At 43.5% G+C, this 18,265-nt stretch overlaps 2 protein-coding genes across 12 annotated transcripts in view; one reads left to right on the forward strand and one right to left on the reverse strand.

Moving 5' to 3' along the window:
* The first annotated feature begins 108 nt into the window (after positions 1-108).
* Positions 109-8,380, forward strand: LOC106751142 (E3 SUMO-protein ligase PIAS2). 10 transcript variants are annotated; one of them, XM_014631951.1, is made up of 11 exons: positions 1,676-1,937; positions 2,088-2,184; positions 2,477-2,646; positions 2,954-3,076; positions 3,644-3,745; positions 4,250-4,394; positions 4,702-4,992; positions 5,136-5,237; positions 5,834-6,074; positions 6,165-6,587; positions 7,717-8,380. In XM_014631951.1, the coding sequence occupies exons 2-11, from the start codon at positions 2,149-2,151 to the stop codon at positions 7,932-7,934; spliced, it is 1,851 nt and encodes a 616-aa protein (XP_014487437.1). In that variant the 5' UTR covers positions 1,676-1,937; positions 2,088-2,148; the 3' UTR covers positions 7,935-8,380. The 10 variants fall into 10 exon arrangements, with proteins under 10 accessions (XP_014487438.1, XP_014487444.1, XP_014487447.1 ...); XM_014631956.1 differs by having other exon boundaries at positions 3,008-3,076; XM_014631952.1 differs by lacking the exons at positions 1,676-1,937; positions 2,088-2,184 and adding an exon at positions 109-1,347.
* LOC106751143 (acetylcholine receptor subunit beta-like 2) overlaps positions 8,033-18,265 on the reverse strand; it is a 98,439-nt gene continuing 88,206 nt past the window's right edge. Inside the window, exons 1-12 of one of the 2 annotated variants that reach the window (XM_014631962.1) lie at positions 16,016-16,299; positions 15,216-15,364; positions 14,987-15,031; positions 14,655-14,764; positions 13,629-13,809; positions 13,085-13,241; positions 12,783-12,910; positions 12,462-12,637; positions 11,888-12,040; positions 11,468-11,577; positions 10,274-10,386; positions 8,033-9,576 (exon numbers count right to left, since the gene is read on the reverse strand). In XM_014631962.1, the coding sequence (XP_014487448.1) occupies positions 9,367-9,576; positions 10,274-10,386; positions 11,468-11,577; positions 11,888-12,040; positions 12,462-12,637; positions 12,783-12,910; positions 13,085-13,241; positions 13,629-13,809; positions 14,655-14,764; positions 14,987-15,031; positions 15,216-15,364; positions 16,016-16,067 (1,584 nt within the window). In that variant the 5' untranslated portion in view covers positions 16,068-16,299 and the 3' untranslated portion in view covers positions 8,033-9,366. Of the gene's footprint in view, positions 9,577-10,273; positions 10,387-11,467; positions 11,578-11,887; positions 12,041-12,461; positions 12,638-12,782; positions 12,911-13,084; positions 13,242-13,628; positions 13,810-14,654; positions 14,765-14,986; positions 15,032-15,215; positions 15,365-16,015; positions 16,300-18,265 lie in introns of those variants that run through there. The other variant, XM_014631963.1, reaches the window with a different exon arrangement.

Genomic DNA, 18,265 nt, shown 5'->3' on the forward strand with positions numbered 1-18,265 from the left:
GCCCATCCTTCGTTCTTATGCAACCTTCGTGCGGAGGCCCTAACGTTCGCGATGACGTGGTATCACTTTATTTTTCTTTAACTTTTATCGAAAAACGGAGATAGAACGTGGTGCTCACATCGTCGCGAACGTTATGTGTAATCTAACCTATCTCCGTGAAACGTAGCTGACAGTGCGGACGATCATCACTCGCGCGTTGCGCGAAAACGAATTCCTATTGCCGAGAGATCATTTCGAGCATTGATCCGTGGATTTCTCATTCTTTACCTTCATCAAGTCAGAGGATTGAGATCGGAGTGTGAAGTCCCCGCCGGGTTCGATGTAACAGGCGATAACGGGTGGAGAATATAGAACGAAAATGAGGAAATTAAATTAATCCACAGACAGTATAAGGTACGATCAAAATCGAGGGGAGTCGCGCTTCTCTCATCGGAGTAACCGGACACCTTCCTGACGAGTTGTACGACCCAAAAGCCAGAAGTTCGATCCTCGAAAGCCACAGCTTTGCGAATGCACTGTACGGCGCTCTCGCCGGAAAGGCATAACCTCTACCCGCTGCGTCACCTCGGCCGCGTCCCAACCTAACCTAACAGGCGGGTGGACGTTCGGCGGCGACTGATCGCGCCACGGTCCTCTGCGAAGATCGCTCGGCGCGCATGGTCCGCACGGACAAAACGTGCTGTCGTCCGCCGACGCGGTATCAATCGGGCACGTCTCACACGAGCGGTGGGCTCGTTCATATCTCTCCCCGCGCCGCATCGCACTTGCATTCGCGCGGCGCCATCTTGGGAAGAATTTCGCTTTCCGCATTTCGAATGACCGAGTGTCAAAAGTCGATAGTCGCATAGTGTCGCGCGCCGATTTTTCCATAACGTGTCGCTCGCACGCCGCTGATCTCCGCGTAGAGAGTGGTGGGCCGCCGCTCGACGACGAGGGATACGCGGTGATCATTCGCCCAGCTCCCCACGTCTCTATGTGAATTTTCTCGCGGGAAAGAAAAGAAACCACTTTCTCACAACACGAGAGAGAGAGAGAGAAAGAGCGAAAGAGCCTGTATATGCAGTATACGTGTATATATATATTAGCCGCTCTTCTATGTACATCTAAGCGCGTATACATGCATATATATATATACATATATAAATACACGCTAAGAGAACCAAGAGAGAGAGACTAGGGTCTAAAAGAGAAACAGCCGGCACGAGGTGCGAGAAGGAGGTCGGCGAAGGTGTAGTCGCACGGCGAGGCCCGCGCGTATTTTCAAGTCGCAAGTTTCGAAATAACGTCGGCAAAACGGCAGCGGGAAAAAAGTCGGCGAAGAAGATGGCGGAGAACGAGGAACTGGAGGTGAGTTGGTGCGCGTGATACATAAAACTCTAAACGGTGTGCGGCATACGGGCGAGCATACGGAGGGGAGGGTGAGAGCAGCGTCGCGGCGCATCGCGTCGGAGAGCTTCCTCGCTCGTCCCCGCGATTCATCTTCTCCCGTCGCGTCGTATATCGCGTCGCGTCGCGTTGTCGCCGCCACCGCGCCTCCCGTCCGGCGGCGCCGCGCGCGCGATTTCCGGCTTTTTTCGACGGGCCCCGTCGGTGGAGTTCGCGTTGTGGCGCGCGTCTAATATCGTCGTTTCTCGTACCGTGCCTGCCGTCCTGTGTGCGCACTTTCGGGTCCTCGCAGTGGCTTCTCTTTCTCTCTCTCTCTCTCTCTTACACTTTCGTGTCGTCGCGCGCGGTGTCTCCTCGTTGTGGCGTGCGCTCTTCGCGATAGCGCGTTACGCCGTCTCGTGACTACGCAACGCCAGACCGTGGGCCGAGCCGAGAGAGCCGCAGCGGGCGGACGCCGATCGCCGGACGAAGGACTTCGCCACGGTCCCGAGAATGCGAGCGACGGGCTGTGCTTGCGGCGGCGCGATCTGCTCGGTCGTGGATAACTGCGGGTAACCTCACATTTTTCACCGAGAGAGACCTCACACGTCGCTCTCCCGACGTGACTCCCCCTCGTCTTTGTCTTGCCTCCCCCCTCCCGATCCGCTCGGAGCGGACAGATTGTCACTTTTTCGGTTCTCGTTTCCTCGTCGCACGGCCAGGCACGTTCGGCGACCTCGTCCCGTGTGAGAGAGAGAGAGAGAGGGGGAGAGAAGAGAAATTATGTGTGCGCTGCCACGTTGTGACATATCTCTCAGAGTGAGCCTTCCATTAGTTCGGCGCCTTTTCTCCGAATGAGGAGCCCAAATTTCGCGCGTGTGTCGCACACACACACACACACTGTGGGACCGACTCTCGTGACGGATTCTTTCGAATATCCGACGTACAGAGCACGCGGTCGAGAGAGGAAGGCTTTGCCAGAAGTAGCACTGATTGAGCTCTGATACCGTTGCATTCTTCCTCGATGTTGCGCTCAGCGATAGTCGGTCGTAATTGTCAGATAAGATGATAAACGAGTTCGAGTTACAAAGGGAACGGTTTCTGATTGCAGAATATGATATTGAGTTTTCGAGTGTCTGAGCTTCAGATGCTTCTCGGTTTTGCTGGTAGAAATAAGTCCGGTAGAAAGAACGAGCTGCAAGCACGCGCACTGGAGCTGTTACACTTGAGGTCACATCCGGCTATTCGACTAAAAATCCGTGAACTATATAAGACAATACAGTAAGTTACGTGGAGGGGAGCCGAGTAATTTCTCCAGTTGTAATCAGTAGATGGTTTGACCGGCGGTTACACCGGCTGGCAGGATGGTATTCGAATAGACACTTCTTTCTGTTTGTATCCTGTACGGTCAGCGTCACGTGTGCCACGCCATTCTCTGGACTGAGAGTTCACGATTTTCAGTCTTGCACCTGTATGCGTAAGATTGAAAATCGCCCAAGTAATTCTGTTCACAATGGTAGTTACAATGGCTCTGGTTATGGTGACCTTGTGTGTGAGACCGAACATCGTGTAACTCTCATTCCGACAGTACATCTTACAGCATACATGACGCCGACCGTACAGCTTTCATATATAAATCAAGGTACTCAGGAACTTCTTTGTATGTGAGATCATCAAATTCGTCATGTAGATACGACAAACCTTATGTCAGGTGTAGTTTCTGTTTGTGTGTGTGGTTGAATGCAGTTTTTCAGAATCCAACCAGCCTGAATTCTTACTTGTGCATTCGTATAAATTGCAATAATCAAACATTCACAAGTCTCTCCCGCAGATGCAAGACCAATAGATTCTTGCATTGGTCTTACACATGATTTGATCTGATTTATGATTTAGCATAATAAGTCGCTTCCTTTCTCTATATGGCATTATTGATTTACAACGTGCCTCCCTGCTTTTTCATCCTTTAAATGCTTTGGTTTCACTTGCCACAGTCAAAGCCCGATTTATAATAGGAGCAGTGGTAAGCCTTTTGCCTTTCGCATTAAACTGTGATTTAATTTCTAGCAAGAGGCGTTTCTACGGGACGCTTATTAGATGTCGCAATTTCTATGCTTCAGGTGTGTTGCCCACGATTTGGCAGTAAGGGAAACATCCCTTTCTCTTTTGATAGAAACATGTATATTATAGTTTAATGCTTAGAACAAAAGGGTTATATATGACATCTATTACAGATTGGGCTTTAACTGCAACAAAATATAGAACGACATATTTCTTCTAGGCAAGATCAAATGGCAGCGCATCAAATCTACAGTCAAACTGGTAGTTCCACTGAGCCGCAAATAGATCAAACAATGCACAATAGAAATTATTATTCGACAAGGTATTTATTTTTTCTTGTCAATTGATGTGTGATTTATACTATTTATTATATCATTATATGGCCATAGTTACGCAAGAAGTATCCAACCCACATGGAGTATGTTTCGAGAAAAATGAAGAAGATTTGATACATGATTTAAAAAGTATAAGTAGCACTGAGGTTCTCTTCAAGAATCGTTCAAAAAATCAAACATGATCCATTTTCTTCTCTCTAAGAGTATTCATTGACAAATTTAATCTTTAAAAAATGAGTGAAGGAGAACGCAACTAGTAAAAAAATAGTACAACTAGTAGGAAGTAAACACTGTTTTTGAATTAATTGTAGACGCCCGTAAAGTTCGGGTCCTTTGTTTTATGTAAACTACTCATTAGTAACAAAATCTCAAAAATCTATTTTGTAGATTGGATCTTTCTTGCTTAACTGTGACTGTATATAATCATTCATACGAAAATCATTGAAACAGCAGCATCGATATATGAAACAGAAATATTTATATGTTCGAAGGCAAGCGATGAGCCAACAACAGCAATCTCAGGCATCTGTCTCTGCTGGGAAAGAACTGACTCCAGCTCATCAAGCGTCCATACCTCAGGCACCTAGGACCAATCCAGTGTATCAATCAACTGGTTATACCAATGTAACAGCACAAGTATGAGGGAACAGTTGATACTTTTCAAATACTTACTAGGAATAATACTATTCGAAATTTTCGAAGATTAGAGACTTCGTTTTGAGATTATAATTCGACATTTGACGAGAAAGTTCGAAGATTCGAATTTTTACATTTCAAAATTTCATTATTCGAATATAACAAGTGAAGGTTCAGAAATTCGAAGTCTCGAATATTATTCCTAGCTCTATTACTCATTTATTACATGCTGTCGGATCTCAACCTCAGAATTTTCCGTCGATCGTCGTTCACGCGTTCACATTTTTCTCCTCTTCGATTTTTCCAGCGTGCACCGAGCGCAGGATATGCATACTCACCGTATCCGCCCAAAGTCTTACCATCACCTTTGCAAATGCAACCCGCTACGCAATATCCGGTACATCCAGACGTTAGATTGAAGAAACTTCCATTTTTCGATTTATTAGGAGAACTGCTGAAGCCCTCTAGTTTAATGCCACAGGGATCATTGAGACTGCAAGAGAACACTTTTATGTTTCACTTGACACCGCAACAGGCGACGGACATAGCCAGTTCGCGCGACTGTAGAGCCGGTAGCAAAATGGATTACATTGTACAGGTATGTCGGTTCTTCGCTGTTTTCACTTGGATTGTTTTCCCTCCTCACAAACCAAAGCGCAAACGCGTGAAAGGTTACGGTGGATGAAGGGATGTGCATATGCCGATCGTTGTGTTATTAGATATCTTATGTGCTCCCACTAGGTACAAATGCGGTTCTGTTTGCAAGAAACGTCGTGCGAGCAGGAGGACTATTTCCCCCCAAATATCACAGTTAAGGTCAATTCGAAATTGTGCCCGTTACCTGTAAGTACTGTCCTATGAATTTTTTTTTTTTCTAAATTGTATTGGGTTGTTTTCTTTTTTTTTTATTTTCATGAAAAACGGAAAGACGATACCATCATAGTCAGGCACAGTTTGGTATTTTCGTTCTTTTCTATAAGTTTCCATAGAAAATAATGGTTAATATATTGTTAGAATAAAGGTATATCCATTTACAAAAATATTGGTCTTGAATTTTTCGTAAAAATCGGCACGAATTTATCGAACGATCCAATATGTTGTATTTTGAAGTAGTTAATTTGTAAATTAATTTTCAAGTCAGAAATATTGTAAGCAAAAGTGATATAAATGTTATATTCGCGTCAAGGCGAAAAACCATTTCTTTCTGAGTTTTTAAACATGTAAGTTTGATCGATATTCTCTTGCCATAATGTCAAAGCTGTACATCATAAATCATGTCATAAACATTTAGCACAGATTTGCCGAGCTTCTTCGTTGTATTATCTGTTATCTTTCTAACAGTATTGTCACGGATCAGCACTACCTTACAATATCGAGCCGAGATCCCCGTGTCGGCGATCGTATGATTGTATTACTTATTTGTTCTTTGTTTTCCCCAGAATCCCATACCTACCAATAAACCGGGCGTAGAACCGAAGAGACCGCCGCGGCCTGTAAATATCAGTCCTTTAGTGAAACTATCGCCCACCGTCGGCAACGAAATACGCGTTTCATGGTCGGCCGATTACGGCAGGCGATTCGCAGTGGCAGTATACCTCGTCCGAAAGTTAACCAGTGCGGAATTACTTAGTAGATTAAAAAACCGGGGCGCCAGGCACTCCGATTACACCAGGGGCTTAAGTAAGTAGTCCTGCGATGGTGAGCCGTCGTTTGTTTCAACCGTGCGTCGAAAATGACGATTTTTATGACGATTTTTATGACGATTTGCAGTTAAAGAGAAACTAAACGAGGATGCGGATAGCGAGATCGCTACCACGTCACTGAGGGTATCGTTAGCTTGTCCCCTGGGGAAAATGAGGATGTGCACGCCGTGTCGTGCGTCGACGTGCTCTCACCTTCAGTGTTTCGACGCTTCGTTGTTCCTTCAAATGAACGAGCGCAAACCCACTTGGAACTGTCCGGTTTGCGACAAGTCGGCGCTATACGATAATCTCGTGATCGACGGGTACTTCCAGGAGGTTCTGAACTCGAATAAGTTATTGCCAGATGTAAATGAGATTCAGTTGCTGCAGGACGGCTCGTGGGAGAATCTAGTGTTGAAGAAGGAGAAGGACAAGGATAAGGAGAAGAACGAGGCGAAAGCCGCGGCCGATTCGCGGGAGGATAAGATCGACGTGGATACGGTGGATTTAGGTAAATGGAGACACTTATCTTGCCGTGCAGAGCTCTTCTACCGGAATGGACGCGAAATGGCAGATTCTTTGAACTTGCCCAGATTCAATTTTTGACGTCTAAGTCCGGGTCTGCGATAGGTGTAGTAAGCCTTTATCCTGTTTCGCACCGACGAGGTAATATTAAAGGCCCCGGATAAATTTTCGTGCTGGCAAAGGGGCCCGGAGGGACACGAAGATAACTGAAGAAGGATGACGTTACCGACTATTTCTAGTCACCCGATATAAATATCTGAATATTTATTGTGGCATGAGTATTAATTTTATAATTAGACATAGGAAAATTCCAATTACGTGCGAATATTCGTGCATCGTGACTATTAGTAATTTGATAGATCGGCAACGGCTGCTTCATAAGCAGCAGTCATAATGCACAAGTATTCAAAAATAACGCGCCTAATTGGAAATTTTCATTATTACTATGTCTAAGAAATGGGATAGTATTAATGGAGTCTTCTGTACAATGAAATATATCAAATATTTTTTTATGAAATTGCATTCCTGCAGTTATAATCCAAACTGGTTTCATACAAATTTACCGACTGGAGGTTATTAAACAAGCGAAATTTTCCCTGCACGCTAAGTCCCGTAAGGCCAGTGATCTTCAGTGTTACCTCATCGGTGCTCTAAGCAAGTCGGAATTACTTGCGCTGTCGAGACGAATTTCGAAGACTTACGCCTGCTTTCTTCCCCTTGCCTCTCCCGCTCGTTTTTTGCGCCGTGCGATTGACAGTCCAGAGCGTCAATATCGTCAACTTGACAAGAAGACACTCCGTAATTTCTAAAATATTCTTATTGAAATTAATTCTCTATACATATTATTCTTATACGTTGCCAACATAATTTAATATTTAGAGCAAAAGGCTTCCTACACCTATTGTGGATCCGGACTTAGCGGGCTTTGAGGCTCCCTGGTCCTTCGTTGCAGTCGTGATTAACGATATCAGAAACGAGGAAACGTACGTCCTGACGTCATCAACCAAGACGATTGCAGCGAGAGACCGGGGATCTTGACGGCGACATTGTTACCTCACATAAAACTACTCGTAAGCGCCGCTGCTGATGCGATATATGTTCTGTTTGCCCGTTAGACGAGACCAATCTCACCACACCTGCACCAAAGGAGAAAAAGCGCGCAGTCGTGATCGACTTGATATCGGACAGCGACGATGACGACGAGGACAACACACCGACTCAAAGTACAAAGAAACAAAACACTAGTAGCATTTCGTCGCCAAAGAAATCACAGGCCAGCTCCATCAGCAGTACAAGCGAATCTCCCGAATTGATGATCATTGATTTAGAATAAAGGATTGTGTGATACACCAGTTGTGCGACACGAACTTTTTACCGAGATTTTTCTCGCCAGCTCTGTGAGACGCAGAGCAACGACGGCGCTTTTTTTTCCGGCGTTTCTTCTGCAGTCTGTCGAAACTCAGAAGCATCGGCACGCTGGAACACGAGCGCCGTGGTTCCCTCTCGGGATGGTCGAAAATGTGCAAGGAAACTTTCATTTCTCTTTCTATTTTTCTCCTACGTAATTTTAATCACACTGCATTGCATTCCGACATTACAAATACAACAGCTCGCGCCGCTTCGTCGATCTCACTTGGCGAATTGAATCTAGTGCTAAAGTCGAGCTCGATCTGACTGAGATGAGCAAGTATTTTAATACAATTTTCACTATTTTAAGAAAAAGAAGTCGGTCCACGAAATGTAACGCGTAAATGAGAATAAAGTTACCTTCATCTTTTATAGCGTAAGCCTTTTATTAACCTTGACATGAGATCTCGCATATGCCACCCGATTCACGCTTCGCTCACTTACACACACACACACACACGTCTCTCTACCGTCGCTGTGCTGTCATCTTCCCTTAATTAAGCTCATCGTGTGGGAGGTGCGCTTGACACGATCAGGGTTAATAAATCGCTTAAACTATAGTCTAATCTGTAATCCGTAATGTGTCTAGCGTTTCATTTCGGAATGTCTTCTTAAGTGGAAAATATGAATACATGTGATTCGATTGGGTGATCGCTGATAACCGGAAAGTTACTTCTGCGTGTTTTTTTTTTCGTGGACAACGGTAATGTTGATTCTTCTTTACGTTGACCGAGCGAACAATAACAACACGTTGGATTATCTGACAATATCGATCATCCCCACTGGTGTTCGGAGTGAAGCGAAGTGAGTCTGTTAATCGATTTAGAGGGTTCACAGAGTATATCATTTATATAGGAATAGCAATATTCAAAAGAAGAGAGATCGATTTCGTTTATCTTGTTCCGGACGATACATATCATGTCGTGATGCGATTTGTTCGATAAGACAGAGTGTGTCGGTGTACTTGTTCTTCGTTGTGACGAATAATATTCGATATCTATCACTATCCCTCTTTCTCTCTCTCTCTGTCGGAACCCAGAACAAAACAAATTTCTAAAAGATGTCTTAAACGTTCAGAAACGTTCAAAAGACGTTCTATTTTTTTGTTTGTTTTAGATCTCGCAGATGGCTTTAAGAGGCCTTAGAAATTTGTTTTGCCTTGGGTGTTATTTCTTCCTTCGGGAGCTATTTTCGTTTCGTTAAAAAATATGGATGAATTTTCTGGGGGAGATGAGCGGGGCGGAGGAGCCAAATTTACTAGCGATGATGACGCGCACGATGTACCCGCTTCTCTCTCTCTCTCTCACACACACACACACAGTCCGCGAGTTAACTTCATCTGTAGTACTTTAGTAAACTTATTCTTCCTCGAAAGTTCCGTTCGGCGGCGGATACATGTAGTTGCGCAATGATATACCGGAGAGTCGTTGGTCCACGGGTTCCCTCTTGTCGTACAGACTGGGCGCTTGGAAAATTATGCCCACTGTGCCGCCGAAGCACGCGAGCGTAAACACCCAAAGAAAGAATCTGTCCAAGACCATAGACACGAATTTCCAATCCTCTATAACCTGTGAAGGATGAACGAAACACTTTCAATGTGATAAGCGAGAAGATTTTCGATATTTTTTCAATAGTTCTGTCGACATCCGAGCGTTCTAGATGTATATAGTAGTTACATCGTGAGAAAGTGTTTAGAATTTCAGTTCCTCTCCGATTCCGATAAGTTTTGTTCACGCGAGACGGCTAGAAATAAGAGATGATATTGTACTGAGCGTTTTGGGAGTAACTCGGAAACCGCGGTGATCAGCATTCTCGTACACCGAGATACTTCATGTGACGGATCAAGTCTCGCGAGAGAAGAAAAAGAGTATTTAATTATGTGTGTATTTTTTAAAGAGCTCTATGTATACTTCTTTTTGTATATTGTGTTACAAAAGACGGATGGAATTTTCTTCACGATACCGGATCTCCTTGACGATTGATTGAAGATGGATAATTCTGCACGTTTGCTATAAGATTACCTCTTACGTTAATTACTGCCCAAGTTATTGTAAATTAATCAAAATGTCGGTATCTTGATTTTGTTTTTGTCAGAGGGACCTTCTTGTCTAGTCGAAAAACGATATGTACATATCTTATACATATATATTTCCTCTTGGTTTAAAACCAACTGAATGTGTAAAGAACGCTCAATTACAACAAGTTACAACGATTATATAAGAATTCACGGTTAAGATTGGATTGATGTTAAAATTTACTATTTACCTCGTTATCTTTATCCGCGTCTTTGATGTGCTGAGCGATAAAACGCACACCCTTGAGAGCTAATATAACTTCCGGGGATAAGTGTTTCGGCATCGTATTCTCGCTGTCAGTAACTGAAATGATATTGTTGTTAGATCGTTCGTAAAATGTTGACTGTGTGCTTCAAGTTTACGATGTTACGTTATTGTATCCTTACTGGTGCGGATGGCTGTTTTGTTAGACACATAACCGAGGCGATTGTTCTATCATTGTTTCCATGAGTACGATACGATGTAATGTAAAATTGTACGACGAATATTCGGGTCAATTTATTCCATAAAGTTTATATGTAACGATAAATAAAGAATGAACTTCTAAGAACTTGTCTTGAACTCTCGAGCACGAACGCGTGGAATGTTGATGATATCTACATCAGCAGTTACAGATTTGTTTACATTTCTGCAAGAAACTGCGATACTTTTTTAAATATAATATAACGATTCCTACATCAACTCTGCTTTCGATAGTCGAGTTAATCGCGTGATAAATTTGAAAGATAAAAATTTGTTTAACTCACGGCGTCGTAGACAGTCACATTATTTAAAAAGTTATCTAATATACTTATTTTGGATATACTCTTTTTATTAGTGACATCAGCTTTTTAAAATGGCTCTTACAACATAACATTTTCCCTTACGAGCTGGTTCGAACATCGACTAAGGTTCGGGTCTCGGCTAAGTAAGGTTCGAGTCTCGGCTACTTGGAAAATTAGTTCTCAAATCTCCGCTACGAGCCGCCACCGTCCCGGACAAAGATTAGTAGATGAATATATAAAACAATAGTCCGATTCAACGACGGGTTGGGAGAACTTTCATTTTCAAATAATAGAAGTCAAATGACCTTTTCATTTTCAAGTTTACGATTTGGCGGTTTAATAATCTTTTCATTTTTCAGACAGCGCGGCTGAACGTCCGAGGTTTCATTTTCAAATATTACGACTCAACGACGGATCAAACGTTGAACTCTGAAGTTGAGCGGAAAACCGTGATATCGTCAACAATGAATGAATAAATGACTATAGAAAATCACTTTCCGATCATTTTCTCATCATTTTAACGTCAACGTCATTTTCCATTCTACCCGGGACTAGGTCAGGGTTGAAAAATTAAAGGGACACCAAACGTTTCTTACGAACATGCGACGGAAAAATGTTACCTGACGCGTGCGGTATGTGTCGTGCGTCGTCGTCTCTGATTTTGTACACGGAGGTGACGGTGTCAAATCTGTTCGGGCTTCCTTTCACTTCCAGCGGATAGTCGCTCACGCTGCCATGAGAAGAATCGTGGAAACAGAGACGGGTAAAATAGAATAATTGATCTCAATCTCAACGATACTCGGGTAATCGAGCGTTCGAGTGCCCACGTAAGATTCTTTTCTTCTTCTTTTTACCGTTTCCCCCTCGTTACTTCGAATAGTACGTGTCCAGTATCGATGTTCTTCGGAGCGCCCGATTAAACTGGCATCGATAACTCCGACTTAAGGTCGGAGTTCGCTCGATACATCAATGTTATACGAAACGACTCGCTCTTAGACGGCGATTTCCCGAGTTTAACCTGAGCGGACAACAGGCATTACCTGAAATCTATTTCATTGGTGTATCCACTGTCCATATAAGTGTCGTCGTACTCGGGCGTGGAGTACGGCGTGCGACGCATCAGCAGCACCCTCGGCATCCAGTTTAGAAATACTTGTCTCACCCACGGCGACATGTTATGCGTGGAAGGCGATCTGCGAACGATTCGAAGTTTCCACTTAATCCGCACACTCTGATCATCGAAAAGAGTTTGATAAGAATTCAATGGAACTTGCATTATTTCACTAATAAATAAAATATTTTTATATACAGAATGAACGAAGGAATCGATTTATATATATATATATATATATATATATATATATATAAAATGGTTCCATTTTAAGAAATGAAGCTGATTTTTATTTCACCCTGACGTCTCTGCCTAAAGGCAGATTCTTTTTATCAAAATTATATAAATACTAAATTTATGAGTGACTCCCGAGTCCCAATAAAAATACGACACTGAACTTTACCTCTTAAGACACTTGCGAGATAAAACGCAAGAAAAAGTTCTCGGGCGTTAATTCAAAACGCAGAGCACGACGCTAATTGCTTATTATTTTCACCGCTCACCGGAAATGCACGTTCAAGACGCAGACGGTGATCCAAATGGACAGGGTGACTAAAATCATGGTGAACAGTAAGTATTTCCCGAGTAGAGGTATGGCGAGCGACGTCGGCGGGATGATTTCGGCTAAGAGCAGGAAGAACACCGTCAGTGAGAGGAGAATGGAGGAACACAGTGACACCTGCGCGAGAAACACGAGAAGATAACAAATATCCGCATTCACAACGATCATCAAAGTTGCGTGAGCGCAAAGAAGTTCGGTGATATAAAACACGGTTATGCGTGAACTTCGAACGATTACAATTTTTAGCCAGTCACCTGCTCACCTTTTCACCGGAATCGCTGGGCAGGTAAAAAACTAGCACCGTCATAAACGTGATACCGACGCATGGGATAATCAGATTGACGGTATAAAATAGAGTTTTCCTCCTCATTGTAATGTTGAATGTAATATCTGCAATAACGTATACTGATTATTAAACGGTAATGTCTTCGTTGTTAGATGTATACATAAATGAGAATTTATTTAGATATATACATAATTATTAAGAAATATACATAAATAAGAAATAATATAAGTGCAAGTAGTATGCATACTCGATCGTGAACGCGTTGAACCTTTGCGTACCTGAATAAGGTTCTTCGCAACACGGGTAATATTCCTCGTTGCGTGCTGCTGGCACTTCCAAAATGTCCCACTCCACTGACAGATAAAAATCGCTGAGATCTATACCGATCGAGACGATGTTGTTACCAGCCATTTGCTTCATATGCTTCAGGTCCACCTATTAACGAGCGATTTTACAAAGCATACTTTCGAAGGGCGTCACAATGAAGCTATACGATAAAAAAAAAGCTGTTACGTTAAAAGATCTCTACGTTTGTAATCGTCAATTGTCTTGAAAACTGTCGACCTTTTCGTGATAAAAGAAATCAATTTCAAATTCGCAACAAAATCTTAGATTAAGGTGGTAATTTTCAAGAAGTATTTTGATTTGAAACATCGATAAATATTTATACAAAACTTCAGAATTTTGTATGTCTTGAGTTTTTCTAAAAAAAAAAAAAGAAAAAAAAAGAAAAAAATCACCTACTGGAAACGAAACGTTCCAAATTGAAAATATCCCCTTAAGGTATCTCATCTCAGTTACGCAAATGTACGTTATTATAACCTGAGCGCCGTTGTATGTCCATGAGCCGAATTTCATGATACACGATTGCTCGTCGAATGGAAAGTACTCAACGTTGATTTCGCAGGACGACTTGTAAATGGCCGGCGGTTTCCAGGACACCTCGCCGGTATACTTCAGCGTGGCTTTTGTCATCAGCGTCACTTCATAATTTCCGTCCGCGCTGCAATAGGAAAGACGTAGAGACGCCAGTGAACACACTGATCACCACATGCAAACGAACGTGCGCGTTGTTTTTCGAATCACCGAGCAAATTTTTCATGTCTCTCTCCGTGACGAAAAGTGCGAGAACGTTTCCGCCATTCGGCAGGATTCGCGAGCCGGCGTAGAATTCATTATTACACTGCAAATTCAAGTGTGTAATTTTTACACGCTCACGCTGTGTAAAATCGTGCAGTCGCTTTTTACGCGTTTTTACGCGCGTTATTTTGCTGCATATTTCATCTGTGTTCATTTTAGACAGTTAATGCGCGTGCGTACATTTTACACGCTTGCATGTTAATTGAGCATATGAAACGCGTGATTTATTTAATTACGGGGAACATTAAAAGTTAGATATTACTGGTTACGGAAGGAATCTTTAGTGTTTTTACTGAACTTTTTATCGAAAAACGCTCCGAATTTTCTCCCGAACTTAATACACATTTTCTCAAAACAACGCGTAAAACTCGAATGCAACTCGGAGGGCCTAAATGTGCAAAATTGTTTTAAACGTGTACTTTTTACACATCTGCATTAATTAAAAGTACACATTCCTCTATTTTTACACACATTGCATTACGTGTCGCATTATATACGGCGAAACTTCTTTTTAAATTACCCGCGTTTAAATGCGCGAATTAATTTTTTTCTATGCGATAAAGTCTGTAATTTTCGCATGGAAAATTAAATCACACACATAAATGTGTAATTTTACACACATACACACACACGCACAAGTGTGTACTCACTACGCACTTGGATTTGCAGTGGCATCTCGGTCCGTCCGGAGTCCTTCGCGAGACTTACTTGTTGTACAGCACGATGTCTGGAAGCCATATATTTTCGGAAGGCACGTATAACATCTCCACACCGCCGTACTCCTGCGGGTCCCATTGCAATTTGTAGTCGAACCACTTCTGCGAGCAACGGAAAGAGCGAAGCGGCACGTTAATCGCGACACCCACACGGTCCCGCTATCGTGATTGTTATCGGTTATTATTATGCGAGCGCCAGTGAAAACGAGTCAACGAGTACAAAAAGCGGACAACATATATATATATAGAAAGAAAGAAAGAAAGAAAGAAAGAAGGAAAGAAAGAAAGAGAGAGAGAGAGAGAGAGAGACGGTAGACATTTTACCTGCTCCACCCAGACGTTCGTTGTCATCACTTGGTTCTTTAGATTCTGCAAAGCCAAACTCGATCGTTAGTTCTCAACGAGATCCTCAAGTTAACGCAACGCGCGTGTAGGGCTGGTTCGAACGGTGGACGGGGAATGGTTACGGGGTAAAAGTAACGACGTCGGGCTGCTTTCGGAAAGGATCGAACTAATTTAACGGAGGTGTGGTATTTACGTGTCGGGCCAGTACCATTTCTATTAATTGCGACAACTTCAACATCAGCCAGACGGTCAGGGTCTCCGTATTATTACTAACAGGACGTATCAGTCTATTATAGTTGGATAGTAAATCGTCGTAGAGCCTCTTTGTATCGGGATTCGCTTCGTAAACTTTGCCCCCTGCACGAAAGAGAGAGAATCGATTGGCTTCATTCCGTTTCTCTTCGGCACAAAAATCACACTTGACAATAAGACAAAAACAAGAAGAAAAAGAAATTTAAATCTCCTCAGAGGTTCACTCGAGGTAAATCGAAGTTACCTCATTTCACCCCCCCCCCCCCCCNAGAGACGGACGATCTGAATGAAAATTTGCGCATGCGACCTTGTCTTGTTAACGGGAAAAGTGTCGCTTCGTCCGGAAGTATACACACGCACGGAAGAAAACAATTTCGTTGGTGCAACCGAATTTTCCGCTGTTCCTGAGGAGCAGACGAAAATTCGGATTGTAGGAGCGGAGAGATTCCTGCGGGGAGGCTTTCCACCCGGTTAATTCTTCTCAGTTGTCTCCGTTTTAATGCGGCCAAATGTTCGCACGAATCTTCCCAGTCGCGATAACAGAGATATCACTTTTTGAAAAAGGATGCCACAACCTCTGATCTGCCGACGGTGTGTGTGTGTGTACAATAACGGACGCACGATCCACTTGAATCTTTCCGTAAACTTGGTCGCGCCCGCGATTATCGGGCCGATTAATGGAACGAGTGCGACAAAAGATCGTGATAGCTTAATGGAAGACGTTCTCCAAACGTCCAAGTGTCCGAGCGCGCTTACCGTGAGAGATGCCGAAGACATTGAGCAAGACTGTGAGCACCGTAATCCGCATTCTCGTTTCACTGTTTACAAACGCGTCTCGGGGCACGCAAGCTTCTCTCTCTCTCTCGGCGGGACCGGCTGCAGCCGTCGGCTTCGCGACAGCACCCCTAGCAGTGATCTTACGACTAAAGGGGCGCGTAGAAAAGGAACGTGGCGGCGATAAGGGAACCCGTCTCTTCGATGCGTGCTGAACGGCGCGGCGTGCGATCGGCGAAGCGTCGTCGGCTGGTCAGCATCTTCCACTGGTCCAAGATCGATACCTCGCCGCCATGACACAGCCGCCCCGTGCACCCGGACCGTTTTGCGCCGGTCCGCAGCTGCGCGGCTCGTGGCTACGAGAGCGATGCAACGCTAACCCCAAAACACACCCATTCTCGTAACGGGGGAGCAAGCGTTCTCGCGCAATTACGAACGTTTAATTCGCGATGCGCGTATCCAAGCGTCACCCGCACCCGCCGATCTCGGTCTCAGTGTCGTCGTCGTCGTCGTCCTGAAAAATCGGCGGACGCGCCCGGATATGACGAACCGGGCGAAGTCACGATTAAACGCGCTAATGATTCGCGGTAACGATTCGGGTAATCGCTCGTCGGTGAGAATCAAACCACGGTGGGCGAATCCGACGAAGAGGGCTGGCTGCATGCGGAAAATGTCTGTTGAATAATGTATATGACAGCAGAATTTACCGGACTTGTATTGCGCGATTGCATATAGACAAATCTGCATTCGAGTGAATATTATTGTTTTTCGAGTATTTCATACGTTTGTATATCCGCAAGTATAAGTTCATCATCATAAGCATAGAATTTATTCAAAATATACTCTAAACCCTAGTAAATTTAGCGCACATCAACCGAGAGAATTAAATTAAAACACTAAGATTAAAATAATACAGTGTGGAACTAATTGTCACAAATGTGTGTTGATTTTCATATAACATTTCAGGCCTGATCGTATTTGTCTTTTAAATAGTCTTTTTCTCAAAGTATTGTTCCTTCATAAGAGCTTTTTACAGATTACTTTCGAGAATTCTTTTGCATCATTTCTTTCGTAACGTGCATGTTTTGTAAAATTACGATTTCTTTCCCATTATTAAGCGATCGATAATGTGATTCGAGAGAAATTCTCTACGCATGCGACATCTTGCCAATTACGGTTCTCCTCGAGCGTGGTTTCATTGTTCACTGTACGGAAAACAAAACAAAAATTCAGCAGAATTGCGGGAATTTCTCGAATCACTGGAGGCGGTGCTTGTAATGAACAAAAAGAAAGAAAGAAATAGGCTTTCTGACATACAATCAAAGGAAGTGAACAAACAAGAGTCAGTACGTTGTTCTCGTTGCGTGATCTTCTTCAGGTTCCCTTAAACTCTGTAGTCGATTCCGTAGAACGAACTCAAACCTCTCGGAAGTCTGACACTTTGGGAGAAAGAAGGCTCTTGGCTCTTCATTCTCTATTTCTAATTCCTTCAATTACAACGAACCTCTGTTGAACCACAATCGATCGTTTCGATCATTTTAATTTTATTTCATCTTACACACACACACACACACACACACACACACACACACACACACACACACACACACACACACACACACACACACACACACACACACACACACACACACACACACACACACACACACACACACACACACACACACACACACACACACACACACACACACACACACACACACACACACACACACACACACACACACACACACACACACACACACACACACACACACACACACACACACACACACACACACACACACACACACACACACACACACACACACACACACACACACACACACACACACACACACACACACACACACACACACACACACACACACACACACACACACACACACACACACACACACACACACACACACACACACACACACACACACACACACACACACACACACACACACACACACACACACACACACACACACACACACACACACACACACACACACACACACACACACACACACACACACACACACACACACACACACACACACACACACACACACACACACACACACACACACACACACACACACACACACACACACACACACACACACACACACACACACACACACACACACACGTATAGTTCGTACATCTCTATAACAATATTATTATTATATATAATATTATAAATCCCCACTATGACTT

This window comes from Dinoponera quadriceps, unplaced genomic scaffold, assembly GCF_001313825.1.
Source record: "Dinoponera quadriceps isolate SergipeBrazil2010 unplaced genomic scaffold, ASM131382v1 scaffold6118, whole genome shotgun sequence".
Taxonomy (NCBI): domain Eukaryota; kingdom Metazoa; phylum Arthropoda; class Insecta; order Hymenoptera; family Formicidae; genus Dinoponera; species Dinoponera quadriceps.

What these genes read in the sequence shown, in the direction of transcription:
- LOC106751142 (XM_014631951.1), top strand. Translation starts at nt 2,149, where the DNA reads ATGTGTGCGCTGCCACGTTGTGACATATCTCTCAGA. An exon ending in GTTGTGACATATCTCTCAGA is followed by an intron (nt 2,185 to 2,476) that starts GTGAGCCTTCCA and finishes TTCTGATTGCAG; the next exon opens with AATATGATATTGAGTTTTCG. An exon ending in CGATTACACCAGGGGCTTAA is followed by an intron (nt 6,075 to 6,164) that starts GTAAGTAGTCCT and finishes GACGATTTGCAG; the next exon opens with TTAAAGAGAAACTAAACGAG.